Below are 27,667 nucleotides of genomic sequence, written 5' to 3' on the forward strand. Positions count from 1 at the left end.
AGGTACTCATGCGCACCTACACATGCAGGATCCCACACACACACACACATTCACACGCACACACGTACCACTCAGCAATATGGCAAGGTTAGTCATTGTAAAAGTGCGGATTAGTCGCAGTTTCACAAAGTTATTTTTATTTGCCATTTAGTATTGGGATATTTTTGCCAGTCACAGACACTTAATTTCACAGTGCAACACAGTATGACAAACACTGACATTAGGGTCAAAACATATCATATGGGTGAGGTTAAAAAAAGAATACATACAAAAACGAAATATAGGTAAAATAAAATAAAAAAAGTGCAAAAAAACAACTTAACAGTCACTGAAAATAGCATTAATTCATTTTTTGTGTTAAGTGTGCGAATTTAAATCCACTATATAAAAAAACAAAAACAAAAAAAAAACAAGAATCATCAGTAGCAGCAAAAAAGGACCAGTTTTAAAACATTATAAAGATCACAATGACACTGCCAATCACTGTTTTACTTAAGATATTGATATGGCATCAAATGGATATCAGTACGAATGTAGACAAACACATACACACTCACACACATACAAAAAAAAAAACCAAACACACACTCACACACACTTGGTCACAGTTAACAGGTGCCAAAGGACATCGCGGTGGGAGTCAAGTTTTAGCTCGGTACCATATCAAAAACAATACACATTTCACGGACTGTTAACACAGAATGCCGAAGTAAGGATTTATAAACTGCACATGCACACACGTGCGCGCGTGCACATTCACACGCACAAAACTGCACAGAGACAACTAAAAATGTGATTTTCTTGGTAATATTTCCTCCCCCTCTGGTGAGAAAACAAATGTGTTAGCCCTAATCCTCCCTTCCTAGAGGAATGGTTGCTGTGAAGCCAAGAGGAAAAGATGCTTAGTTTTTTTTCCCTCCTGCTCTCTTACTCTGGTTTGATCAGGTAGAAAATGTGACAGGAATACGTCTGATAGATAGAAAGCTCTGTGAAGCAGCACTCTGGTCAAAAATGAAGGTAGGAAACACAGATGAAGATAGCTAGATTATCTTACAGTTAAGTATTGTTTCAGTGACTATGGATGAAGTAATTTATACTGAATCCTATTCCCCGGAAAAGAAATGTATCACCCAGAAAATGAACAGAATTTAGACACCTGTCGGTCCCTAACTACATGTAGTAGGTCTTAAAAAGTCTAAATTATAGTGCCACCCACAGTCTGTTACATGTACTGAATGTACAGCATGTGCAAGTTAAAGTGTGAGAGTCTGTGTTCATTGGTCTGTCTCTGTCGGTCAAGAAATCTATTACTCTTAAGTTTAAGAATCCCATTAAAATCTCAGCTGTCCCTGTCCTCAAAGCCAAGTAACAGACCTTTCTGTGGCTCTTTTTTCCCTTTCTTATTACTGAATTCCCTCAGTTTCTTTCCCTGAACTCACTCTATGCTGGTATCTTTCCCTGCCTCTCCTCTTTCCCATCCTGTCTCTCCCTCCATCTCTCCTCCGTCTCCTTCTCTCTGTCCCTCTCTATCTGTCCCTACCAGTTAGTTTTTCTGTGTCAGGTCCCTGCCTAGTTAATCTAGAGGTGTCCTCCCTGTCCCTCCCTCCCACCCGCCTACCCTCCCTCTATGGACAAACACATAGGGCGTGGGGGCCGTCCATCAGGGGGAGCGGCCAATAGCATCCCTCTCCCTCCCCCCAGATCAGGGCAGTGCAATACACAGATGGATGAGTTTCCCATTCACCCTCCTCCTGCTGGCTCACCTGGAAGGAGCGAAAAGTGAGAGAGAGATGGACACAAATAAGTTCATATTACTCAAATGCAGTTTGTGCCTAAAAATGCAGTTTAAATGAAGCTGGATGTGGCATTACCTCTTAGGTGGGTGTAGAGAATCTAAACCCCATAGCAGGCTGCCAGTCTCTCCTTCAGCAGTGGTGGGAACTGCTCTGAAAACTGTTGCCAGTTCTCCTCCCCAACCTGCTCCTTAAAACCATGCAAGATCTTTGGAAACAGAAAAATGGCATCTCTTCAATATCTCAAACAGGCAGGAGAAGTGGACTGATCGAGAAACAGTCCAGTGAATCCAGTGATTCAAACCTGCTTGACTTGAAAAAGCATAATTACAACCTCGGGATCTTCTGTTATTATCTGCTCTAACATTTCCACTTTGCCTTTATATGTTATGCTGCAACCACTGCTTACTGCATTACAGACCCACTGAATGTGTCACTTGTGGTCACATTTTAACCACCACAACTACAACCGAGCCAGCAATAAAGCTGAAGGTAGCCGGTTAGCAGTGATTCAACTTTCAAAACAATGCAATAGTTCTCTTAGAGGGACATAAAAAATAACAACTTAAATAAGGAGCCATATATAGCTGAGAGAGCCCCGCCTAAGTAAAGTATGTGTGTGCAAAACAGTGTCCAGTAAGTGGTTACTTCCTTCAGGGACATGGAGTGAAACTAATAAGCATCATCCAATATTTTCTGGAGACCTACGTCATATAGTATCAAAATACTATAAACTAGGCCAAAATCCGCTTAGATCAAAATAGTATAAAATAGGGCTGTTCGATATAACGATGCATATCAGATGACGATATGAAAACGTCCATCGTTTCATTTTATGCTATCATTTGTTTCGTGGTGTCGCAAAATAAACTGTTTACGCAAATATTTTTTCATCGTTTTGATGGTCACTGTACAAGTTCTTAAAGTTCTCTCTTTCTCTTAATATAACCACACCACGGACGGACAAGTTTTTATGCGTTGCCGTTAGCAACAACAACGGTAAAACCATTGCGTGGCTCCGCTGTCCGCTTCTTTGTTTTCCACATAAACCTTTCAAAATAAATCTGAAGATCCTGTTGAGATTTTTCAAAATAAACTGAATCACATGAAATAGCATGCAGTGTTTACGGACAAGAAGCTAAAAAGAGCCGTCAGGTGCTAAAAAATAAACCTTAGACACGCCATATAATAAAAACTCACAAAGAAAATTGCGGCCGTTTCAACTTATGTAACACTCGACTCCAGGTACACGATGCCCAGCTGAAAAAACTTCACGCAAGTCGAGATTCACAGAATTTACAGAAAATGTAACATTTTTGTGATACATACCGTTGTCGGGACAATAAATGTCTTATATCAGGATATGAGATTTTGGTCATATCGCACAGCCCTAGTATAAAAGGTAAATTTATAGACCAGGCAGATTTACCAATTTCATTTTGCTCGCCATAGAGGAACGGGGTATTATGAAACAGGTCAGTAATCAAACGCATCAAAGGAAGGGTCCTACACAAGTTCTGTTGCAATGCAATCAGTTTGATCCAAATCCATATTAAGGGTTCCTTTTATAATGAAGCCCAGCACTCTGATACATTAGACTGAATTAAACATTACTGAATGGATCCATGTGTTTTGACGTTTGTCTGTCTAGTCTTAGATCACACTTTATGTGATGGACCCTGAGGGGAATGTGTGCAGTCAGTTTTTCTGCATAAAAACATCCCTGTCTGTGCTGCTGAGGTTCATAGTTAACACTCTGCTGCACACTGCACCTCACACCAAGTCACTCTCAGAGGGAGAGGAGACAGAAGGATGGTACTAGCTGTGGAAACAAGAACTCGCCCCTTAAAATGAGGTGGACCCTCACCTTGTAGAACATGTCTCTCAGGTCATCTTTAGGATTGACCCAGGAGGCCACAGCGTCACAGAAGAAGATGAAGTCCTGAACAAACACAGGAAGAGATCAACCTCAACACTATCTTTTGATTTAATTTACAGCCAAATACGCACACCGTGAATCCTAATGACTGCAACGAGCAGTGTCTCACCTGCACCACACCTCCAGGGTTCACGCCAATCATAATGCAAATCCCACGGAAGGCGGAGTCTTTCTCCTCGTTGTCTCGGATGTTTCGGAGAGACGTACACCTGCATTGTGCAATTATTAACCAGTTAGTGACCGCTAAGCATGATGCTGCCAGAACTGTGAGTTCACAAGTCCCATTTCAATAAGAGATAAACCAAATCAAAAATTTATGGAAGACATGCAAACTGTTGTGTCACTGTGAAAGACGACTTATTTTTCTATTGGGCTTGAAGAAAAGAATTCTTATTCCTCAAGGAATTCAGTAACAATTCTGGAAATCATTTAAAGAATGAAGTTATGTAAATGATAATGCATCCATTAGAACAAAGTATCGTAAGTCTGCATTTTCACTTCAACCTCACTTTTCAGACTCAGAATCAAACCATCTCTCACCAGGGTCGGATGAACTGCGGCAACATGGGCGCGACCTCCTGAGGACACACATAGCCCAGCCGGCCAATGGTGATTGCTGGAAGAGAACAGATGAGTCAAACCTCCTCTTAGATAAATGCGTATCTGTACAAGTCCCTTCCCCTTGAAAGCATGTATAAAATGATCTGTGAAATGATATACCGGTGTTCTCCAACAGGGTCTTGGGAGTATTGGGTCGATTAATAATCTCCACCAGCTGGTTCAGAACCATAGCAATGTATGGCTGCATCTCCACTCCTGACAGAGAAATAAAAATAAACTGAGATGCACGACATCTCACACCGTACAGCCGTACATCAAAAAGTTAGCATAAATACATAGAACAAAAACTGGGCTTCTTCCATGTACCCATCTGCATGCAGATCTCTCCTATGGCCCAGGTAGCGTTGTTGCAGACGGAGATGAACTCTGGGTTCAGATTTGTTCCGAGGATTGGCATGAATTCAGCTAAGAGAGACACAAAATGTTAAAAAGCAGAATTATGGGATACGTATATATACGTATATGTATGTACAGGTGTGTAAGGGTAACAGACAGCTAAATGTTTACCGATACAGGGTTTGACATGAGGAAAGCAAGCCTTGGTCAAGTCACCCAGCAGAGCAAATGAACTCTGTCTTACTTCGGGCATCGTATCCTGGGACAAAAGAGACAGAAAGACAAGGAGTAATGTGAATATACACCATCAAATGACTGAAAGAATTTGGCACATCTAACACGTCGTGGCAGTTGTCCTCCTCCTTCTGCGATTTTGAAAAAAATAAAACATTGCAAAACATGAGCAGTCAAAAAAAAGAAAAAGTGTTTCTTTCCAGATAAACCTTCTGTGATCAAATGGCTGCAAGCGCTGAGCACTCTGCTACAAATATAGCACATTTCCTCTGGCTACTTCACATTAAAATTAAATGCAGAGTGAAAAGTAGTGGAAAATATCCTGTTTACATGAGCATTTCTAAATACAACTGATACAAAGAACCAGGGATTTAAAAAAAAAATCCATTACATGAAATTACACTAATACCGATGTACATGCATGCAGCTAATTTGATTCAGAGAGAGACTCAGAGATTCATACACCAACATTAAAAATGAAAACGTAAACATATACAGCACTGACTCTGAATGATCTCTGGAAAGGCATTCACACAAACATAGGCTCTCCTCACCTGCATGCATTGGAAAAGCAGGGTCATGATATTACTGCGAGCCACGAGTGTGTCCACGTGGCCTCCGAGTCCCTCTGCCAAGCCACTTAAAAGATCCAAGGCCACAATCATGAAGTCCTTGTCGGGTGCTTCATACTGATCTGGCTGCTGACTGTACATCTGAGATGTACGCAAAACGAGTGTCATTTATGTAAAGCAGCAAAAGCATAAATTGTGAGTAATTAAATATGCATGTTTGGTTCACCATGGCCTGAGCAAGGGTCTTCTGGACCAGGGTGACACAGCGCTGATAGACGGGCTCACAATAGGGAAGGAAGCCGCTCTGCAGCGCTGTGGCAACAGATGACAGACACTCGAGCAGAGGGAAGAGATCTTTGTCCTCATCCTTCAACTCATTCCACTTGGCTATCAGTGGAGGCATCAGCTTTTGTATGTACTCCTAAACAAAACAAGAGGGAGATTTTTGTCTTTGTTTTTTGTCATTTTTGTGTAAATGCATGCAGTTGTGTCTAAAACGTTCGGGCTCACAGGCTGGTTGAGATGGTGTCCCACAGAGTCTGCCAGTGTTCCTATGGCATCATAGAGGATGAGGAGGTTTTTGTGCTGGTACTTCCCAAAAGCAAAAACCAGGGTGTCCAGGATAAAGCTCAGGTATGGTACCAGCTCTGTGCATGCTTCTTCCTCCAGAGTGGCAAATGCACTTTGAGGAAGGACGCAATTTGTTTAACCACTTATTAGTAAGAAATTAGAAAGCACACAGAAAACAAAGAAAAGGGAAGATCTGTACCTGCATGCAGCCTCTTGTACTCTCTTGTTGCCATCCAGGATCCGTTTGAGCAGCTCCGTCATGAGGGGTTTGAGGTGAGCATCAGGGGGCTGGCTGACCACCCAGTGGGCATAGCGACTGAGGGTCCAGCAGGCAATGGAGCGCACCAAGGCCTTCTTGTCACATAAACACTGGATGAGGTGAGGGATAAGCTCAGGCAAGTAAGGTACCATACCCTGCATACATCCTGGAAGGATAAACATAATTTATTTATCACTATTGTGGAAATGAGAAAACAATTTGTTTTGATATTTCTAAAATTAAAAAAATAATTTTTAAAAAATGTTTTATAAAAGATTACACAATATGTGGGGGGTCTCCCCATAGTTACAGTCTTAAACTTATCATCTATGATCAGTTTTCTTTAGAGGGGACCTAGGTAAACACATACCCATTTTCTGTCATATACAAAAGTGATCCCTGGGAGCCAAAGGTTCAGTTTTCAGATTGCTCTAAGTGCTTTGTTTCAGGCAGTTTTTGTACTCTTGGTTCTGGTCAGTGAGAGCAGATATCCTTAATGTGATCTCAGATAGGGCTGGGCCATATCATATGTTCACGGTAATACCGGTATAATGTTGGGCAATGATAAGAAAATGAAATATCGCGATAGAATATGGGAAAAATGCACATCCGCAGTGCCTTTGTTTTCATACGCACATGGCGGAAAAAGCATGGCAGCGACGGAGAATGAGAAGGGGGAAAGTGGATCGTTAAATGAAGCAGATGAACCAGAATTGGTTTGTAAAAATGCTGCAACTTCAGTGGTGTGGAACTGGTTTGGCTTTCGTCCCTCAGATACACAACAAAGCACTATTTTTGATAGAGCATGCTAGCGGGCCGTCGTTATTACCGTGTTTTTTGGAAAATACGGCACACTTAAAATCAATCCTTTGATTTTTCTGAAAATCGACAGTGCCCCTTATAATCCAGTGTGCCTTATGTATGAATTCTGGTTGTGTTTACTGACCTCGAAACGATTTTATGTGGTACACGGTGCTCAAAAATATGTCAAATGTTTTGTCTAGTGTCAATTATATCGCCAGTTACATCATTATCGCAAATTTTCAAATGTATATCGTGATAAATATTTTTGGTCATATTGCGCTGCTCTAATCTCAGATACACAGCTCTGGCTGTAGCAAAAAAAATCCATCCACGTTCTGTTCAAGCAAGTTAGCTTAAAAGGAGCGGCCAAGAAAACTAACATGGCTTGTTTCAGTAGTGGATGAACTGGGGTACCACAAAAAGCCCAGATTAAAACTAGAGATTTATTTTTTCTCAGGTAAAATAGATAAACATATTAAGTCCCCTTTACTGTGCTTCTGCCCCATCTTACCCTCAGCAATAGCCCCAAGCACCAGGATGCCGGACTCCTTGATGACCCAATCAGGATGGAAAAGCAGGCCTTTGAGCAAGGGGAGGAGATGAGGCAGCAACTCCTCACGAAACACGTTGGCAAGAACATCCAGAGCGGCAGCAGAGCACTTCCCTGAAAGGAGGAAAATCCAGGATCAGTGTTGGATAACTATGATATAATAAAAGGTACCACAACAGGGTTATAATAAAGAGGATAAGTAGGTGGTTTTTTTGGTAAATGCTCCCCAGAGAAATCAATCCCTTTCTATTCATATCTCTCACATACCTGCGCGTGCACACACTCTTGCAAACACACACGGGGCGCTTAACAAATTTGTTACACCACCACCCAATGAAGGTTAGTAATTAAACAGTAACAATTAACAGTATTGGTAATTGCTAAAATCATTTTTATGTTTCTGTAATGAGTAATTCACCGGTATGTGCACACTGTTTAATCAAAAAACGTTTGCTAACCCTAAACCTTGTCCATGAATTCTCAAATGTACTGTTTTGAAGAAAAAAAAAAGTGAAGCACTTTTTTAATAATAATAATACTACATAACAAAACAGTAAGACGTTTTTGACATCATGCAGTTTCCACACAGGTTCAAAAAACCTACAGGATCCCTTTTCAATCAAACATCCTTGTATTCTATTCTACTTTAACCTTAATTTTAAAAATAATGTTCAAAAGATCACCCAGTCCTACCTCTTTCCTTCTAATGCTTAGATTATTTTATGTCACAAAAGATTTCACAAGAACCTTTTCTTTATTAATAATTTAGCTCTACGTTTAATGTTTTGTGCTGTTCTGTTCCATTTTAATTGTTTTGGTAAGGAAATCTAATCTAACTTTAATTCTAACTTTGCATGCGAAACTCACGTAAGTTCCAATCAGACAGCGTGTCATCATCATCGTCCTCATCTTCATCGATGTCCTCACCCTCCTCACCCTCCCCTCCTTCATGCTGCAGGGTGACAGTGCGGGACTTGTGGAAGCGAGGCTTGATGTCCTGCTCGCTGTCTGGAATCGTCTCGTCCTCTTCAACATCACCCTGGAGGAGATCAGAGCTCAAGGTGAATGCAGAACAAAGGTAAACAGCAAAACACAAGAAGAGATGCCAGATTTGTCCAGAGGATGCTAACCTTTAGTAGAATGATATCTATCTCAGAATACTTCATCCCATTCACCAGTATAGGTATCAGTCTGAAAAGGAAAAAAAAAAGATAAGGAAACACATTACTACTCAGATGAAATTATCTCATCATTAACCCAGTCCTTGCTATGGGAGAAAGTGAGCACTTACTGGACCAAGTGGCCAGAAAGGGCCTCTTTACAGATGGGCTGTTCAGCCAGTGTCAGCCAGAACTCACAGGCCTCCAGGGCCACGTTCTCATCTGGGTCCTGCGTCCGCTGGAGCATATACTGGAAAAACAACAACAACAAGTGATTAAGAAGATGAGAAAGCGACAGCCAAACATAGTTTAAGGTCGAGATGAGTCAGGCCTTTACCTGGATGATGCTGTGCATGTGAGGGATGAGACGATCAATTCGGACTTCTAGGAGCATGACCAGAGCCCTGCACACATTCTTCCTCACTTCACTGTCCTCGTCCCCGGCCAGAGCAAACAGACTCTGGATAGAAAATAAACAAACAACAGAAAGAAAACAAATTAAAAACAGGAAGGAAAGACAGGTAGGGTCAACAAAGGTGAAGGAACAAAAACAATTTATTATTCTAGAGGTTTTATGAGGCTTTACACCTTTACTATAAAACCTGTGCAGGTCCGTTTAATTATTTTACATGTGCTGGCAATCTACTCACATCCACAAACTAACTAGAGTCTAGGAACATTTTGGCCCGTCACTGACACAGCAGATATGTCGCTCAACAGGAATAAATATGCAACCTTTTCTTTTTTGTTTTACAGAACACAGGGCAAAAAAAAAAGCTTGGAATATTTTAGAAATTATGTCATCACATAGTTTGTCCAGCAGAGCAGCTCAGACTTCCTTGTTTACAAAACTGTCAGCACTGTCTGCAACACATGTGGCAGAGTATATCCCAGCTGAGCAGATGGTGGTGCGGCGCCAAATGGCGTTTTCACAGTAAGCTGTAAAAGTGCCGTGTTCATGCAGCTTCTGTTTGAAGTCAAAAAGAGGCTTTCACAAAAAAAAACAACAACAAAAAAACAACAACAACAACAAAAATACCTTCATGGAGCAAAATTTTGCAATCCTCGTAAAAACGTAAGTAAAAGTAAAAAAAATGTTGAAATGCTCACCTCAATAAAGGTGTCGATGTTATCCATCAGAGCCTGAGCTCGGCCAATGATAAACTGGTTCACACAAGCTATAGCATGGGACCTTCGCAAAAAAGAAAAAGAAGAAACAAGAGATAATTTTAGCAAGAAGATTTTAGATGAGGAGGAAAGCAAAACTGCTAATTCTGCAAGATTCAGACACTGAGACTTGGATTTCACTGACCTGATCTTGGGGCTGCAATGTTTGAAAAACTGGAGGAATTTGGGGATCATGATGTTAAGAGGTCTGTTCAAAGCATCGCTATCCAACAACTCTGATGAATCCTCACAGATCTTTTGCAGTGCTCCAAAAGAACCCTGCCAAAAAAACCCCAAATCAGAAACAAATTACAAAAGAAACAGACACAAACCGTATCACCAAAATAGTACCAAATTATCATTGCAAGGCTGTGCATGTGTTTAAGGTATGTAACCCTAACCTCGCAGGTGTTATAGTCCTCCGAGTTGAGCAAGTTACAGAGCTGAGGCAGCAGCTCTGGCCAGGTCTGCAGCTCTCCTTTGGAGGCGATGGTCGTGATCAGAATGCCTTTATAATAAAGAGTTAAAAAGTTACACACTAGTACATTAGGCTTTAAAACCCAGCCTGATAACTCACCCTCTGTCATTTAAAGATCTTGAAAATACAACGCTTGCTCCCACACAACCATATCACCTGCAAAAATTCACCCACCTCCATAATAATCTGACTCACACTGCTGAAAAACTCCATCTAACTAAACCTTTTATTTCTCAAGCTTCCCTCTCTGACTGAAACACCCACCGATTGTAGCTCTGATAAGCGGTGAAGGGTCTCCGATGTTGTTGAGGCATTCTCGTTTGATGAAGTCTGCCACATTGGGAGGGAAGTTCTGGTAGTGAGCTTTCACATTGTTCTTCAGAATCAGACCGCTCAGAGAGCGAGTGGGCTCATCTTGAGAAGGAAGACAGCAGAGAGGCAACATGAAAACCCAAAAGGAGGTGGTGAGATACAGAGAGGTAAGCAAAGATGAAACAATCTAGTACGCGGGGTTTTTTTGGGTTGTTTTTTTAATTATAAATTTGATGTGCACAAACTCACCTTCAGATTTTAGGCTTGTGAGAACAAAGATGAGATAGTTGTTGAAATCTGGAAACTGGTTAAGCTGTTCCAGTTTCTGCAGAGTCTGTTAAGGAGTTGAATCATCTATAAATACAGAGCAAGAATTCACACATCCTCACAGACCTTCATTTCACAGACACTTGATGCAAGCTGAACAAACAGTATCTTCTCATTGTCCTCCAAACTGACACACCAGCTCTCATGGGGGAGGCAACATTTCACACCTTCTCCTCTCACCCCAACTGTCAAACACACACACATACAGAGCCAGATGTAAGGATACTTCTTGCACAGCTCTCTGTGTTGCTGTGTCTGGGGACTGGGAATCCTTGAGTAACTGAAGCACTTGCTGCAGACCTTGTTCATCCGGCTGCCACTCCATCCTACAACAGAACACACACACGTTACCCGTTTAGGGGCTCACTGCAGCACCTGTAATATTACAAATCAAAACGCCATGTAATGACTACAGAACAAATGGATTATGCTGACTTATTAAAAGCATCAAATTCTAAAATAGCCTCAAAACCGTTTCTTTGAATCGTAATTTGAGACAAAATGCTGGACTCAGTGTAAATATGTATAGCGTAGCAAAACAGTGCTGCGGAAGCAGTGGCGTTTATGAACATTTGACATTTCTGGCGAACACCACCAACAACCAGTGGTCATTTAAGGCTTCACGAAAAAGTAGCCAAACATCAACAACTATCAACCGTGACCCTAAGAACCTTTTCTACGTGAGGCCCAGACGGTAAAGGCGCAAATGTCTCGCTCCATCAGCTAGCAAGCTAGCCTGGCGTCGCAGTAACAGGTAAACGATTCACTGATTGCCGAAACGCTTTCTCACATCAACTACCCGGCTGCCACAGTTATGTTTTAATCCAAGCCACAAAAGCCGCAAAAGGGGTTCAATTAATATGCATAACAAGGCAGCCGCACACAAACCCCCCCTTTCCCCCGGCAGCTATCAGTAGCACCGCTAGCTAACAGCATCCTGAAAGTACCGCGAAAGGTTTTACCTGGTTTCTCCGATGTGGTAGATCTATATTCCTACAGACAACCGCGCAGATACAATGTACCAACTAACATTAAATAATATATATATCCGCGGTCTGTGTAGGTAAATACAAACTTCTAATCGCAGTAGATCTACGTGGTTGCTATGCTAGTTGGTATGTGACAGAGATTGCATGCCTTGCAATCAAGCCGGGTGATCTGTATGATCACGTTCGGCTTCCGTATTCGAGCGAGGTGAAAGAGACGTAAACAACTGTAAGTATTACCGTTATTTCCGTCTGTGTTCAGCATTTATGAGCATTTACCGCTTAATTAATAATGCATGTATGATTACAAAATTATGATAACATTTTATTCCGTGAACGGAGCAGATTATACAATATACCTACGTCGGTTTGTGCGGTTTCATTTTACTCCACTAGATGGAGCCATATTCAACGCCTCGAGCCTGTTAGCTATGTGTATGAAGTGAGACAGGGCGTTGACAGAAAAACACTGTCACCAGAGATGATGGCCCAGCAACAATCACAATCATGAGCGTCTCCGTGATTTTTGTCACCGGTATGGCACAGAGGAAATATGAGCAAGGTAAATACAGTGTTAAAACTGGCACTGAAAACACTGTGTATACATTCAAGGGCTCCTGAGCCTTCAGACATATGTATTGTTTGAAGAGTGGCACTACACTCAAATTAAGTACTTTGTAAAGTGCTTAGACAAGTATTTAGACAATTTTACTTAAGTAAAAGTTATAATTCCATAAGTAATGGTACTAAAGTTTTCAAAACATGTCTAAAATATATAACGTGTCCACTATTGCATTATTATATGATATGTGTGATATTATTGGATGATAAATATTAATTAATCAATATGTACACTTTCATGCTTCACATATTACCACTTAATTAAATGACTAATTTTAGCTTTATCTATAGTAATACACGGTAGTAAGATGGAACAGTGGTTAGCACTGTTGCCACACAGGTCCTAGGTTCGAAAAATACCCCCCCCCCCCCCCCCCCCCCCTTCCCAAGAGAAAAAAAACCTTCTAGCATCATAAGCCTAATATGCTGCAGGGCTGTCACATTGTAAGCCCTTGCAGAATCAGAGTAAGCAACTACATTTTAAGGAAGTAAAATGACTTCGGTATAATTCAGTTAATCGCAGGCCACTCCATGTACTCGTAGTCATCACCACTTCCTTAATTTTGAAATACTTACCAAAACTGTGAAACAGTCCTTTGGAAAATGGGAAGTGCTCTAACAGCATGAAGTATCTTTAATATAACTTTCTTCTTTTTAACGAAGCAAAACATTTCATAATCAACTAAGCAAAGCTTTATTAAACAACCACATCAACCAGAGCAAACAAATATCAAGAAGACATTCACATTATGGACAGGTAGTTGAACGAAAGTGGACATTTCACTTTCGTTCAAGCCGTTCATTGTGTATGGGAGTAAAGTTCTTCATTTTGAACAGAACAGGGTGTATATTTAGAAAAATTGAAGTTCAGCAGAGAGAGCTGATTTCACTCTTGCTGCAGCCCCACTTGCAGCAAGCATTGGACAGTCCAACCACTACGTCCCGTCCTTTCCTGTCTGCGCTCCGTAGAGCCTCCAGGACCTCTTCTGTTATCGGTGAGCGAGCTGAGCGGCTGAGTCCTGCTGCTACAGATGCCACATCTAATGCTGGATTTTTCCATGGTTCGGACTCTGCAGGATCTTGCTCGCTCATAAATTGAGGGATGGGATTTGCCTTCCATGGATCATAGGTCTCTTCTCCAATAAATGCTGACAAAAAGAATAAAAAGTAAATCTGTCAATATTGCAGTTTAATTCTTTGAAAACAAAGCACATCATAGAAAATCAGCACACAAAATCACACCGTCTTACCCGAGTCTTCTGCGCTTCTCCTCCAGCGAGAACCACCACAGGTAAAGATGACAGCTCGTATAAACTCTCTTCCACACAGTTTCACCCCATAAAAAGAGGGATGACCGTCATTGGGGCGCACCCTGTCTACCAGAGCCACCAACAAGCCCAGGGTCAAGAGCGCTGCCTTCCACATGATGCTGAACAAATACTGAAGGTATCTCGAAGGTATGTTTAAGTGTCTCTGTGGTTTGTGTTTCTTTTTGGATGTTCTTTCCACCTTTTATAGGGCCTAGCATCAGCGAGGAGGACCTGAACTCACCTCCAGTCTTCGTCATACCTCGAGATAAGGCTGGAGACCTTTACGGGCAACAATGCACTCAGAGGAAAAGAAAAGTTGTGATTAAAATGCTGAACGATACCTGATGTCAACAGTGCCACTGGGAATCTCATCACCTGTGACCTTTAAGTGGCCTTTCTGTCCCTCACATCATTTTGATTGGGCTGTCTGACACCAGCACAGTATCACCATTAACTCTGCCTACCATGGGACTAAGATCACTATCTTTGCACCCCAAGGAAGGGTTCTGCTCACTGCTGACACACACACACTACACTAAAGAGACATTTCAGTGGACCCCACAGTGACTAATCAGTTGTGAACGTCCTATTATCATCATCCAATACTAATTATTTATAAGAGAGACACACCGGGGACAGAGATAACCACTGTGAATAAGAATGAATTTACATCCCATCATTTCCAATCTGTGTGACATTTTGGGCAATCAAAAAAAGTAACATTACAAGCGTTCATTTGACGTTAGAATCTAGCGAAAGTAATAGACAGGCGTAACCAGCCAATCAACGGTCGAGTTTAACAACCGATGCTTCGACCACCTCCTTACAGAGCCAATCAACATTTAGCAGAGGGAGGGGTAACGACAAGAGGGTAGCAACAGTTGCCCCGGTGAAGGCTCGGCGCCATAGTCACGGTAGTCCTGGCGACAAGAACTAAGCAACGGGAGTCAACAACAACAACCTAAATCTAAGAGGAAAAAACTTTAACGCCTAAAAAGGACAAAACCGGAACAAACAGGTGAAAAGTAAACTATCTCTGAATTCCCATTTAATTTTAGGTGAACTGTGTGTGTGTTTGTGCAGTCGCGAACACTCGCGCAAAATCGCTCGAGCGTTTCGGTGATGAAAGTGGTTGCTAGCTTCTTTCCAAACGTAGACCGTTGTTATGGCGATGTCAGATCTTTGATAAGAGCACAAGATGGCGGGTGTGTTGTGGGGCCCGTCGTACTTTTTTCCTGCTATTTTGTCATAATGTTCAGGTTGTTAGTCACAGTTTCGATTACCCAGAAACTCACGAGGCGAGATTTGTAACGTGGTCGTAGATTTATTCGCTATCGACGTGACTAGCTAGCAGTTGGCTAGCTTGTGTTAACGTCATAACTCAACGTGAGCGAGCTCCTAGCTGGAGAGGGGGGAGCTATCACTTTCTCAACTCACATTTCAAACAAAAGCTGACTAAAGAGATTAAATACTGAAACGCACACCAAACTACACACGCACCAATGGGGTTTTAATGAGTTTTAAACGCACACAAGATGATTGCAGTATGTTTCATAATCATGTAGTGACTTTGAAAAAGTTTCTTGCGCTGACATTGAATCCAGTGGAAGTGACTGTCGTGAGGACGGTGTGCCTCATGCTTGTGTTGTGTGGCATGTTGGTTCACGCAGGAGTGGCTTCTCGCGCAGTAGGATGGCCTCTAGTAATTTTTTCTTCAGGTTATGCAATCACGGGACTATCCACAATCCGTAAATTTAATTGCTTTTTTGATCAGCTGTTTTGATTGTTTTATTTGAGATGGAATGTCATGGCCATGGTCAGTCAGAAACATTTTGAAAATTTGATTAATTGCGTTATCTGTTATGCTGTAAGATCATACTGGTTCTTTCCGTTTTGACAAAACAGGAAAGGCTTTAGACTACTGCTTAGTCTCAGACAAAAGCCCTACTTCCTCATAAGGTTTATGTTACAGGCACACAAGGACACACACACACACAAGCACTCACTCACTCTGAGTGGTCAAAGCACGGTGAGATAATAGGACAACAAAGTGTATTTCTGTGTATGTCCATAGCACTTTCATTAATGAATGTAATTTTTTTCTGTATCCATAAAACCAGTGCCTCAAAGCATTGGTTGCCATGGCAACTTCTGGATACTCCGAAGACCTTCAGCCTCAGCAGGCCAACACAGTAACCATAGCAACACCTGCTTCCACCACACCCTCATCCGCAAAGACTGCACACTTCCTGTCCGAGATCCCACCAGCCTCTGGAACCGTTTCGTCAGCTAACCAGTCAACTGCTGCTTCTAAAACTGGACAGGATGCACTTTGTTCTCAGGCTCCGCCCACCCAAGCCCAGAGCCAGAAGGCAGTGGTTCTGACTACTCCCACACAGCACTACGTGAACCCTAATCTTCAGCCTTCTCCAGTCCAGGAGAGTAATGGTCAAAGCAGCTCACCTCAGTACATCATAGTAACAATTCCAGGTGAGAGACTACCTTAGGAGTGACTGATACACACATACACATACACACACCAGGATTCAACATTACCAATGAACTCGTAGCCCAGGCATGTTGACTGGTCAGCTGCCAATGTTTGGATAACTGGCTGGAATGAACCTTCACTAATGAGTATTTTTTTCTCACAGTCAATATCTTTATGTTAAAATGCCAACAAAAGTCTTGTTTAAAATGAAGATAAAATTGTTTAAATGCAAAGGAAAGTAATCTGTTGCTCTACTTCCATCCACCGGCAGTTAGTTTTACACAGTCAAACCACTGTTGAATTAAGAAGTGAAGAAATGAAATGAAAATGAAAACTGTCTGTGTGCAGACACTGTTTACTATATAGTTGTGAAATGTATAAATTTCACAGATTTCTTGTAAACTTTGTTGAAGGCTGACAGCAGTGTTCCATCCCTCTCTGGCAATGATTAGCGCAGCATGCAGGGTTGAGTGTTATTTAGATTAAACTAGTAGAATTTTCTTTTGCCACGTGTCTGTTGGATAAAGTCTCTAGACAGCTGTGTTACATAGTTTGTGTACCAGAAACTGGATTAATATGCTTATGTGGAAGCAAATGGGTGATAAATTCCTTGCAGCAGCCCCTCCTGTACCTACTGGCATCTCTACTTCAGACTGGATGCAGCTGTTTTTTTGTTTTGTAGAAATGTGTGGAATCAATTCTAGATTGAGCACAAGGCTGTATGATCAGAGGAGAGGTATTTATCCCATAAATCTGTCCCTAATGTTTCAGATGAATACTGGCTTGGATTCAAGCTTTTTGATTTTGACAAGACAATTAGACCCTCAAAACACATTTTATTAACAGAAAAAAACTGCTCCCTGAAAAAACACTGAGAATCACTAGATTTTGTATCACACACTTAATGTTTTTTTACAGCTACAGTGACTCCTTGCTTGTTTTTAAATGCGCTCTCCCAGATGCTGTTTGTGGGAGAAGACTCATCACTTTGTCACTCTGTGAATGAACTGTGTTGTTGTACTTGAAAGAAAGAGGGAATTTCCTCCACAGAAATGAATAGCTGGGTGAGGCATGTAAAACACAAGGCCTTGTTCACCTTTTTTTTGCATTTCAAATCAATGTTTTAAGCTCATTACATTCGCAAACCTCATGCTCGTGATCTGGTATTTATGCAGTGCTTTCCTAGTCCCACTGTCTCCTCAAAGACTCGTTACACTTTAAGCCAGATTGAGTCATTCACACGCATTCATACACCACTATATTCTATGCACTTTGAGCTCTTTACCTAACACACACTCACAGACTACTAATGGATGCATCTTTGGGATTTTACTATCTTGGCCAAGGACACTTTGATATGTGAAGTTGAGGAGCCGGGGATCAAACCACTAACCTCCCGGGCTAGAACCGCCCAGATATGTGGCAAACTTTGGCTTGCTCGTGGGTATTTGAATAACAGAACTTCTATGAAGGGATGTGAGTGCATGTGTGTTGTACAAACACTAAAAACATAATGCTTGGATATCCAAGCATTATGTTTTTACACAGAAAATGAGATTTCAATCTCAATTAGAATACCTAGAGCATAATATCAGAAGTAATAATAATTATTCTATTAATAATAATAATAAATAATAATAATAATAATTTTGCATTGATGTTTCCTGATCACCCATCAGTCTTATTACAGAGGATTTCTGTCATTTCTTGCCATCTCTTTAAGAAAGAAGAAGTCAAACGGATATCTAATACCTTTTTTCCAAGCAGCAGCACTGGTGCCTACTGTAGAACCGATTCCACACATTTCCCCTGTGGGGAAAAAAAATAAAATAAAAAGGTGTTAGTGCCAAAAAGCTAGTACTGGCAAGACATTACATAATTCCTGTTCCCAAAAGTTGAATCCACTGGCTACTGGAGGGACTACCATAAGAACTTTACTGATGATTCACAGATGCAGTCTACAGATTGTGTCGGCAATGGAAGCTTTCGCCAGTGACACTAAGTAACATTCAGTCTTCAAAAATGTCCAAATGTGGGATGGTTCTCAAAAAGGCACCAAGGTAAACCTATCTCAGCACAGGCAGTCTGTTGGTGGAAAGTCCCACCAAAAAGAAAAAAAACCCCACTGATGTAGAATGAACCTGTGCGGTGTGATGGTGATGCGTTATGATAACAATCTATATGCACTGGATTGTTTGCCTTAATAGTCGGAAACTAGGGAATATGGGTAGCCAATGAATGAAACTTCACTGAACCTCTTTTCTGCTGCTTTTACTGTTATACATAGATCTTCGTATGGGGATTTTAAGAATATTTATTTTACATCAACATACCTTTAAATTTCTGCCTAGCAGTTGTTGAATTTCTTTTGGAGAAAAGAAAAAAAAACAAAACCAGAAATTTCTGGGTTGGGATGCCACAAAAGTTGTAAACCTTAGTAGCAAATGTACAAAATTAGACATTAGAAATGAAGGTAGCTGACGTAAGATGGATTTATAACACTTTTGAACTTTGCACTTTTCCTAGATAAGAAGTACTATTAGCCATGGCTTATTTTAAAATGTATTCTACTAAATAAATACAAAAGCTTAGTCAAAAAAAACCCCAACTAATCAGTATTTTAAAAAATTATGCTAACTAGAGGAAATGAAAAGAGACCCCAGTGTCAGTGCCTATCTGTATGTGTATTTTAGGGCCTTCTATTTGTAGATCTTTTTTCCTGCCAGTATCAAGTGACGCTGTGCCCTCTCACCCAGAGTGAGAGCCTCACAGGCCTGTTGCCTGGGGCTTGTCTCTGCCTCATAAAGTAGGAATACAAAGTACACAATGTAACAGTATCTAGAACATGGACTACAGTAAAAAGAACAGACTTTGTGCATGTTTGTTTTCTGTATTTCAATTTTTTAATAGCTTGTTGGAAATATAGTTTAAGATTTCTATAACGTGAATAATATTATGCAGTTAGGGGCATAAGTATCTAGTGACTGACACATTTTTTGTAATTTAACTAAAAAACAAAACAAAACAAAAATCGTATTAACTCTTTGAGAATTATAGCCATTTTTTCACACAGCCCCACATCTTCAGAGGCTTAAAAGTAATTGGTGAAACTAAGACAGTTTTAAAAATAAGGACTGTTTTCTAATACTTGGATGAGATCCTATCCTGCCAATGGCTGCCTGAAGTCTGGAACTGCAGCTGCCTTCAGCTGTTTGTGGATCTCCCTGCATTCATTATTTAATAACAGAAAGGTTGCTCTGTTTGGGTCGAGGTCAGGTGACTTGATCATTGAAGAATAACCCATTTCTTTGCCTTGAGAAATTCATACTGCTTTTGCAGTATGCTTTGGGTCATAAATCCACAGCACTATGGTCGTTTGCACTGCGAAACCCCGTCTGATTCGTTTTGCAACATTTGGCTGAATCTTAGCAGAGACTATAGCCCCGTATGCATCGTTATTTATCCTGATACTTTTCTCAGCAGTCACGTCATCACTAAACACTAATGACTGGGTTCCACTGTTTGATATAGATCCCCATTCCATAACATTATCTTCACCATATTTAACATATAATGTCGTAAGCTGCCGAACATGAGCTATTTCTCCATTCCTCCAGACTTCTTTCTTCACATCATTCTGGCACACATTAATCTTGGTCTCATCTGTCCAAAGAACTGTGTAGGCGCATGCTTTCTGTCAAAGTTTAATGTGGACGTCTTGTTCTTGAATGTATTTTGTGGTGTGCACTTTGTTGTAAGCTCTCTTAAATGTAGATGTTTACTCTTTGAGAGTGCTCTTGAGTTAGATATTTTGAAGCTGGAACCAAGGAATGAATTCTGTGATCATCCACTGTAGTGGTCTTTCAGGTCTTTTGTTGCTGCTGACCTGGCAAAAGCAGCCCTCCTTTCTAAGAAAGCACCAGATTGTTAATTTGATGACTCCTAAAGTTTTTGCTGTCTCTCAGATAGGTTTATTGTGGTTTTTCAGGTTAAGGATGGCTTCCCATGCTTAGATTGACAAGTAGACCTCATGTTGAATGTTCCAGTAAACAGTCGCCTAAGCAGTTTCAGCACAGTTAATGAATTTGTCATGCAATAACAAGGAACTGTCTTCACCTTTCCATTAAATTGCTGTCCAATTACTTTTCTTTTTTAGGTGTTGAAAATGATTTATACAGTCATGGCTGTACAGTTAATACAGTACTTTTCTTTTTTAAATCAACTGAAAATCTGCACCATCAATAGCTTGATTGCTTGATTTCATATCCATTGGGGTGGTGTACAGAGGCAAATTTACAAAACGTTTGGCATTGTCCAAATAATTATGAGTCATAATATACGACTAGATGTTGTTTTGCACTGTAAGGTTTAGATGGTGTTTCTTAAATGTTGCTTTAGTCTGGTCTAGAACATAACATTTACATTTTCATTATTCAATACTTAACAATATAGCTGTAAAATGAGAAAAAAATATTTATGGTCCTTGTAACCTTCAGGTTGTATAGGCTTGGATTATTGGTAGGTGATTGAAAAAATAAAAGCAAAGTTCTCTAACAAATAACTGACTTATAAACTGTACTAATTATACCAATTGATGAAAACACTAGAATTCTAAAGTGGTGTGTTTGAGCTGGGGTTACAAACAAGCCCTAAACCAGGTTAAACAACGCCATCCTTTTTACACAGGATTGACAAATCTTGTATAAATGTATCCACCAAACCACAGACAGACTGGATTTATACTGTTGCACCAAACACAGGTGACTAGTTAGCTGTCAGACTGATGTTGTTGCCTGAATAAAAAACTTTTTCTTGTAAAATGTTTTCTCACCTGAAAAATAAAAACAAGTGAATATTGCCTTCTCCTCCACCCAACCTCCGTTCTCTATTTTCTCCCGCTGTTGTCAACCCACGCGTATCTCTTTTTTCCCCTCTCATCTGATCTCCATGTTTACAAGATGGAGGGATTTCTCTCTCCATCTGGGGAGATTAGCTGTCCAAGGCTGTCCCTTCTGCATACAAGATATAAGGATGAAATGAGAATTGGACAGACACACTTCTCCTCCTCCTCACTGTCCATCTTTCCTCAGTAGAGCAAAAAAAAGAAACCTGATTGCGAGATGTTCTGTGGTGGCTGTTATTACGATTTGGAACCAGTCTGTCGTGAGTGCTTCGCTTGAAGCGATGGTGGATGGGTTTTCAGTTAAATTTGCCTGATCGTCAAATGAAACCTTTCTCCTTTACCTTTTGTGTTTCATCCACAGATGACTCTGTGCCCTCCAGTGACAGTTTGTCAGACTCCAGCCCGCCCGCCCCTGGTGTACCTACTCAGGTGGTCCAATCAGTGCAGACCACCCCACAGGTAAGATGCACACATATATTCATTATGACGGGAATCCCCCTGTATGCTGGAGAAAATGTGGACACCAACGAGCACACCACGCTCACATACTGTGGGACTGCCCTTTGATCAGGACTTACTGGAAAGACATTCACGAAACACTACAAGAAATTTTCAACTGTACATTCCCTTTTAGAATGAAAACAATTTTTTTGGGATGTACGCCACAGGAATGGTCTAAAAAGGATAAATGCTTACTAAGTGCCTCGCTAGTTGCAAGTAAAAAATGTATAACAAAGAAATGGCTATTACAAGATGTACCAACTTTATCATTGTGGTGGGAAATAACACTTGAGATTTATAGGATGAAGGAGTTAACAGCATATGTGAATAACAGAGTAAGTTGGTTTTTGTCGTGTTGGGATAAGTGGGTCCAGTACACTAATATACATAAGCCAAATTTAATTCTCAAATTTCAAAATCAATAATCTGGCAACTGGTCACTCCCGATTGTTCAGTGTTTCTCTTTTGTTTGGTTTTTTGCAAATTGTGTTAATCAATACCTGTAACTAACATTGTAAACTGTAAAACTCAGAAACAAAAAATTAAAAAAAAAAAAAGATGCACACATATGAACAAACCCCATGACTTTGCCATGACTATGTCAGCGCAAGCGTAACATTGTATTTGGTTGTATCTGACGCTCTGGCTTTATACATCAACAGAGGTCAGTGTTGCAAGCCGTGTCTCAGGCAGCCAAGAGGAATCAGACAGGCCACGTCAACAATCTACAGTCTGTGCATATAACCCCAGAGGTAAGGAAGATAATTCCTCTCATCACTTCATCAGCATGTCAGTCATGCCACACCACGTACACTGATCTGCAACAGCACACCGCTGCCAGTTTTGTTTCATTAGTTGTAATCCTTAATAGCCTGCTATCATACAATTAAGTTAACAAATTGGGTTTAATTAATGTGTAATCAACATGTTGAGTGCACAGTATGATATTACTGAAGACCGGGAGAACCTCGTGGGCAGTCAAAGAGACAATTACTTTTCAGGACTCGATGAAAGCAAATCAAATATTGAACTTGGTGAACGAATGCTTGCTCTTCTTGTCTTCTTCATAATGCCTGATGAAGATTAAGACATTGCTTTTGTATAAATGTTTTAAGGAATATTTTTGCAACCAATTTGAAATTGCCAGAAAGATAACTTCATGCCAAGTGGATGTGTAGAAAGAGAACAGTTTTGCAGCTTTTTACCTAGTAGTCACACCAGCATAGCATGTATTAAGCTTGCATTTCATTGAGTTGAAATGTACTATAACAAGTGCATCTTGTATAGTAACTCCTTAGAATAAAAATATATATATATAGCTTTTCAGTCACAAATGTGAAATCAAAAGGTTTAGCAGTCTTGTTCACACTGTGCCCACTCATATTTTATGTTCCGGTTAAAGAGCCGATTCATCTTTCCTTCATTACAATATTTACTATCTGCTTTAATAAGAAAATACAAATAATTATTGAGAGCATAACTGATGCACGCTAAGTTTCACTGCACCCTTCACTTCAATTTGGTCATTTTAATTACATTAGTTATCTTTAGTTATAGAGTGCTTTTCACAGTTGTCCATGCAACACCATCATAAGGAGCAGATTTTGATAAAGTGGGACATTCAGAACATATCTGCATGTTGCTGAGTTATGTCATTAGGTGGAAAATGCAACTGTTAGTCACGTTGAGCACAGTCTGTTAGTGTGACACTTTAAATTGTGAGATGTGGGGTGCCATCTCCTTTCCTTTAGGAGGATGGTCCAATATATTCTATGTTAAAGGAGGACTTCATTCAGTTCTTGCAACCCTTTAATTGTGTTAATCTCCTTTTTGCTAATTTTTCAGGTAGAGCATGTGTACTCTGGCCAGATCCAATATGTGGATGGAGCAGGAGATGCAACTTTCACCACACCCACCATGTAAGTAGTAAAGCATCTGATCTGTCTGTCTGTTTGTTCTATGCTCACACGTTCAGTTACACACACTCTGAAACTTTGCTCGTCACAGAGCCATTGATATATTTCAGGGTCTGTGTCTTTTCTTGTCCAGTCGACCGAACAATTACCCCTTCTCCGAGTCGCCCCTGTATTCCCAGACACCTCCTACGTCCGCCTCCACCTTTTACGAGGCCACGCCCAGCTCTGAGTCAGACATCACTGGATCTGTGACTTCACAGCCAGTTTCTGTGGCAACAGCAGGAGCCAGCAGCACAGCAGCTGCTGCAGGTGGAGGTGGTTACGTTATTCAAGGAGGTTATGTCTTAGGAGCAGGAGGAACTCCAACAGCAGGTGGAGGAGGAGGAGGACAGAGTTACTCCAGCCCCAACTCTCGTGCCCCACCTGCTACCGTGAGTCGAAAAGTTGAAAGCGAAGCACATCTATGATCCGTGACAGCCTACCACCCAAAGGTTCAAATACTGTGACGTCCTTTTTCCCCAGGTGCAGTGGCTCTGTGATAATTACGAGGGGGCTGAGGGGGTGAGTTTACCTCGCTGCACCCTCTACTACCACTACCTGCTTCACTGCCAGGAGCAGAAACTAGAACCTGTTAATGCTGCATCTTTTGGAAAACTCATCAGGTCTGTCTTCATGGGGCTGCGTACACGGAGATTAGGAACCAGGTACAGAAAAACACACATACAGACACACATACACGAACTGTGCAAGACCAGTCTCTCAAGGGGTTATCATAACTTTTTCCTGTGTGTTTCAGAGGGAACTCTAAGTACCACTACTATGGTCTGAGGATCAAATCCGGGTCACCTCTGCTCAGACTGATGGATGAACAACAGCACATGGCGATGAGGCAGCAGCCTTTCTCACAGAAAAACAGGTAGCCACTCATGCACTCTAAAACTTGTCCTTGAGCCATTACAGGTACTGAGCTTCCAAATATAGTATGAAATACTAGTAGAGTACATCATTGCTGAAAAATATTCCTCCTGTGGTTTATGATTTCATTCTATGCATGGCATAGACATGACATTTCGTTCTTATCCACAACTGGTCCTCCTGTCGAGTTTTACGTTATTTTGTCAAACACCTTGTGTGAAAAGATCCACTCAAACAAAAATATGTAAAAATACAACAATAAACTGTCCCGATAACTCTGGCTCTGTTTCTATGTGAATGGTGTGACAAATAGGGTAAAGCCAGTTCAGAAGTCACAGGGGATCACCAACGGCACAGTAGGCGGGATAGGTCAACAGCAGGGCTCGACACTTTGTGACATTTCGGCCCAGGTGCAACAGTACCAGCAGTTTCTAGGTGAGGAACACCTGCACATTGTTCATCATTGTTTCTTTTTTAGTTTATTCGATAAGCAGTTTAAAAAATGGATGGATATGATTTTATTTCAAATGATACTGAATCAACTCTCCGTGGTTCCTGTTTCCTGTGCATTATCATGTGCAGAGGCATCGAAGCAATTGCCAGACTTTGTGGAAATTGATCTTCAAGATCGAACCCTGCCCGATGGGATCCTTTTAGAGCACCTCAAGGCCTTTCAGACTCTGTACAGAGAACACTGTGAGGTATGCAGCTTAGACAAAAGAAATGACATGGAGACTGAATATAATAGACATGCTTTCCATGTGTGTGTACTTATTTCTCTTGCCATTATTTACTTATTTCTCTTGCCATTTCATTTTGTCATTGAAAAAAACAAGGTTCTTGTAGTTGTTGTAAAGCACAGAAACATCAGCTTCCAAAGAAATGCAAACAGAAACACTGAAGTGAAGTTGTTCTCATTTACAAAGTAGTTTTGGATGATTCACACAGTTCAAAATAATCTTTATTTTATGTTGGACATTGATGCAGCCCCTAAGTTTATCCAGCCCAGTTTCTTCTAATTTTCTATCCTGTGTAAATTAGCATCGGGTTTCACTCGCTGAGCCTATTACTTGAAATTTTTAACATAAATACAAGCATCCAGCAGCGCAGTGTTATACATACAGGTCCCATGAACACCTCTGTGATGCTAAGTGTGATCCTCGCAGGCTATTCTGGATGTGATGGTCAACCTTCAGTTCACTCTCGTGGAGACCTTGTGGAAATCATTCTGGAGGTTTAGCCAGAGCAATGATGCAGAATCGCTCAACCTGTAAGTATTGCAAACACACTCAAATGTGTGCACCCAAGCATCCCCTGCTGAAACTGAAGCTGATCAGCTGTTTCACATGCCCACCCAGACACAACGAGTCTGAGAAGCGACTGCCCAAATCGTGCCTGGTGGTGCTGTGTAAGTTTGAGCCAGTGCTACGCTGGACGAGAGAGTGTGACAACCTGCTGTACCAGACTCTGGTGGAGATCCTCATCCCTGATGTACTGAGACCCATTCCAAGTAAGTTAATAATGTCATGTATAAACGTTTTAATTTTCTGCGAAACCCACCTGAATACGTTTCAGTGCTGTTTTAGTGATGTATACTGTATGTAAGAATTATACATTGCGGCTCATTTAAAATGGAGAGAAGTGTTCCTGCGTTTTTGTATATCCCTGTAAATTGCGTCTTTCCTCTTTGCATCACCGCCATCAGGTGCCTTAACTCAGGCCATCCGTAACTTTGCCAAAAGTCTGGAAAACTGGTTGACAGGTGCCATGATGAACATCCCAGAGGAGATGGTTCGCATAAAGGTATTTGTATCTTTTTTTACACTGAACTCTGTATCTGTGTTTTAATTTAGAGCTTTTTATTTAATACACGGGTGCATTTCACCTTACCTCACCAAATGTAAGCTGATAAGTGGGATTTGTGATGTATTTTCTGCCTTGGTGGTTTTTAGTGCTGCCATATTGTGATGGAAAAACGTGACTTGTCCTCTTTATGGCTCTTTTAGACAATGGTGCTTTATTTCTCCTCGCTTTTACTTTCAGGTGGTATGCATTGGCTCTTTCTCCCAGACGCTGCGTCGTTACACTAGTCTGAACCACCTGGCTCAGGCTGCCCGGGCCGTCCTCCAGAACTCAGCTCAGATCAACCAGATGCTCTCTGACCTCAATCGGGTTGATTTCAATAACGTACAGGTCTGCCAGTACTGCCGTCTGTGTCTCCTGCGCTTACCTGCTGCTGTACATCAGTGGTTTTTTTTAAAATAAAACAGCAGATTGCTCACTGTGCTTGCCTGCGTCCCCCTCAGGAACAGGCATCCTGGGTTTGTCAGTGTGAAGACCGTTTGATCCAGAGGCTGGAGCAAGACTTTAAAGCGACTCTGCAGCAGCAGAACTCTCTGGAACAGTGGGCTACCTGGCTAGATAGTGTTGTGTCCCAGGTCCTAAAGCCCTATGAGCACAACCCTATGGCCCTGCCAAAGGCTGCAAAGGTTTTCCTGCTCAACTGGTCTTTCTACAGGTGAGGGGAAATGGGGAAAAATGTGCTCTGTAAAGATGCAGTTTTATGTTAAAGAAACATTTTCTGAATCTTTTCTTCACCAGTTCTATGGTAATCCGGGACTTGACTCTGCGCAGTGCTGCAAGTTTTGGGTCCTTTCATCTGATCCGCTTGCTGTATGATGAGTACATGTACTACCTAATCGAGCACAGAGTGGCTCAGGCTAGAGGAGAAACTCCCATAGCAGTCATGGCAGAAGTATGAATTTTGAATTAAGTTTATAAAATATGTCTATAAATGAGAACCTTCACAAACATTTATAAATGTGCTTTCTTTGCTGTGGACACAGTTTGCCAGTACTGTCAAGAGCCGGACCTCTCAAGATATTGAAAAAGGTAAATGAGT

At 41.1% G+C, this 27,667-nt stretch overlaps 3 protein-coding genes across 10 annotated transcripts in view; 1 reads left to right on the plus strand and 2 right to left on the minus strand.

Annotated features, from left to right (window-relative positions):
- On the minus strand, window positions 1–12,270 carry tnpo2b (transportin 2b). 2 transcript variants are annotated; one of them, XM_006790717.3, is made up of 24 exons: window positions 12,085–12,270; window positions 11,349–11,448; window positions 11,045–11,120; window positions 10,748–10,897; window positions 10,407–10,513; window positions 10,151–10,284; window positions 9,949–10,030; window positions 9,176–9,298; window positions 8,970–9,088; window positions 8,809–8,869; window positions 8,546–8,717; window positions 7,640–7,792; window positions 6,265–6,490; window positions 6,006–6,177; window positions 5,722–5,916; window positions 5,478–5,636; window positions 4,861–4,954; window positions 4,660–4,758; window positions 4,453–4,548; window positions 4,273–4,348; window positions 3,842–3,941; window positions 3,661–3,735; window positions 1,872–2,001; window positions 1–1,763 (listed from the first exon to the last, which is right to left on the minus strand). In XM_006790717.3, the coding sequence occupies exons 2-23, from the start codon at window positions 11,445–11,447 to the stop codon at window positions 1,894–1,896; spliced, it is 2,676 nt and encodes an 891-aa protein (XP_006790780.1). In that variant the 5' UTR covers window position 11,448; window positions 12,085–12,270; the 3' UTR covers window positions 1–1,763; window positions 1,872–1,893. The 2 variants fall into 2 exon arrangements, with proteins under 2 accessions (XP_006790780.1, XP_006790781.1); XM_006790718.3 differs by having other exon boundaries at window positions 2–1,763; window positions 4,861–4,948.
- rfx1b (regulatory factor X, 1b (influences HLA class II expression)) overlaps window positions 11,835–27,667 on the plus strand; it is a 17,401-nt gene continuing 1,568 nt past the window's right edge. Inside the window, exons 1-18 of one of the 7 annotated variants that reach the window (XM_087841993.1) lie at window positions 11,835–11,876; window positions 14,059–14,186; window positions 16,160–16,529; window positions 21,795–21,892; window positions 22,597–22,686; window positions 23,780–23,853; window positions 23,984–24,281; window positions 24,373–24,554; window positions 24,647–24,766; window positions 25,079–25,200; window positions 25,348–25,466; window positions 25,932–26,035; window positions 26,124–26,275; window positions 26,471–26,568; window positions 26,809–26,958; window positions 27,072–27,283; window positions 27,367–27,520; window positions 27,612–27,657. In XM_087841993.1, coding sequence (XP_087698119.1) covers window positions 16,181–16,529; window positions 21,795–21,892; window positions 22,597–22,686; window positions 23,780–23,853; window positions 23,984–24,281; window positions 24,373–24,554; window positions 24,647–24,766; window positions 25,079–25,200; window positions 25,348–25,466; window positions 25,932–26,035; window positions 26,124–26,275; window positions 26,471–26,568; window positions 26,809–26,958; window positions 27,072–27,283; window positions 27,367–27,520; window positions 27,612–27,657 — 2,368 coding nt within the window. In that variant the 5' untranslated portion in view covers window positions 11,835–11,876; window positions 14,059–14,186; window positions 16,160–16,180. Of the gene's footprint in view, window positions 11,877–12,502; window positions 12,671–13,658; window positions 13,897–14,005; window positions 14,187–14,885; window positions 15,058–15,681; window positions 15,856–15,900; window positions 16,069–16,159; window positions 16,530–21,794; window positions 21,893–22,596; window positions 22,687–23,779; window positions 23,854–23,983; window positions 24,282–24,372; window positions 24,555–24,646; window positions 24,767–25,078; window positions 25,201–25,347; window positions 25,467–25,931; window positions 26,036–26,123; window positions 26,276–26,470; window positions 26,569–26,808; window positions 26,959–27,071; window positions 27,284–27,366; window positions 27,521–27,611; window positions 27,658–27,667 lie in introns of those variants that run through there. The other 6 variants (XM_087841992.1, XM_087841991.1, XM_087841989.1 and 3 more) reach the window with 6 other exon arrangements.
- rln3b (relaxin 3b) lies at window positions 13,413–14,891 on the minus strand. Its single transcript, XM_006790716.3, has 2 exons — window positions 13,980–14,891; window positions 13,413–13,877 (listed from the first exon to the last, which is right to left on the minus strand). Exons 1-2 carry the CDS (start codon window positions 14,152–14,154, stop codon window positions 13,597–13,599), a joined length of 456 nt encoding a protein of 151 aa, XP_006790779.1. The 5' UTR covers window positions 14,155–14,891; the 3' UTR covers window positions 13,413–13,596.

This window comes from Neolamprologus brichardi, chromosome 6 (assembly GCF_056152115.1).
Source record: "Neolamprologus brichardi isolate AB-2024 chromosome 6, ASM5615211v1, whole genome shotgun sequence".
NCBI classification, from domain to species: domain Eukaryota; kingdom Metazoa; phylum Chordata; class Actinopteri; order Cichliformes; family Cichlidae; genus Neolamprologus; species Neolamprologus brichardi.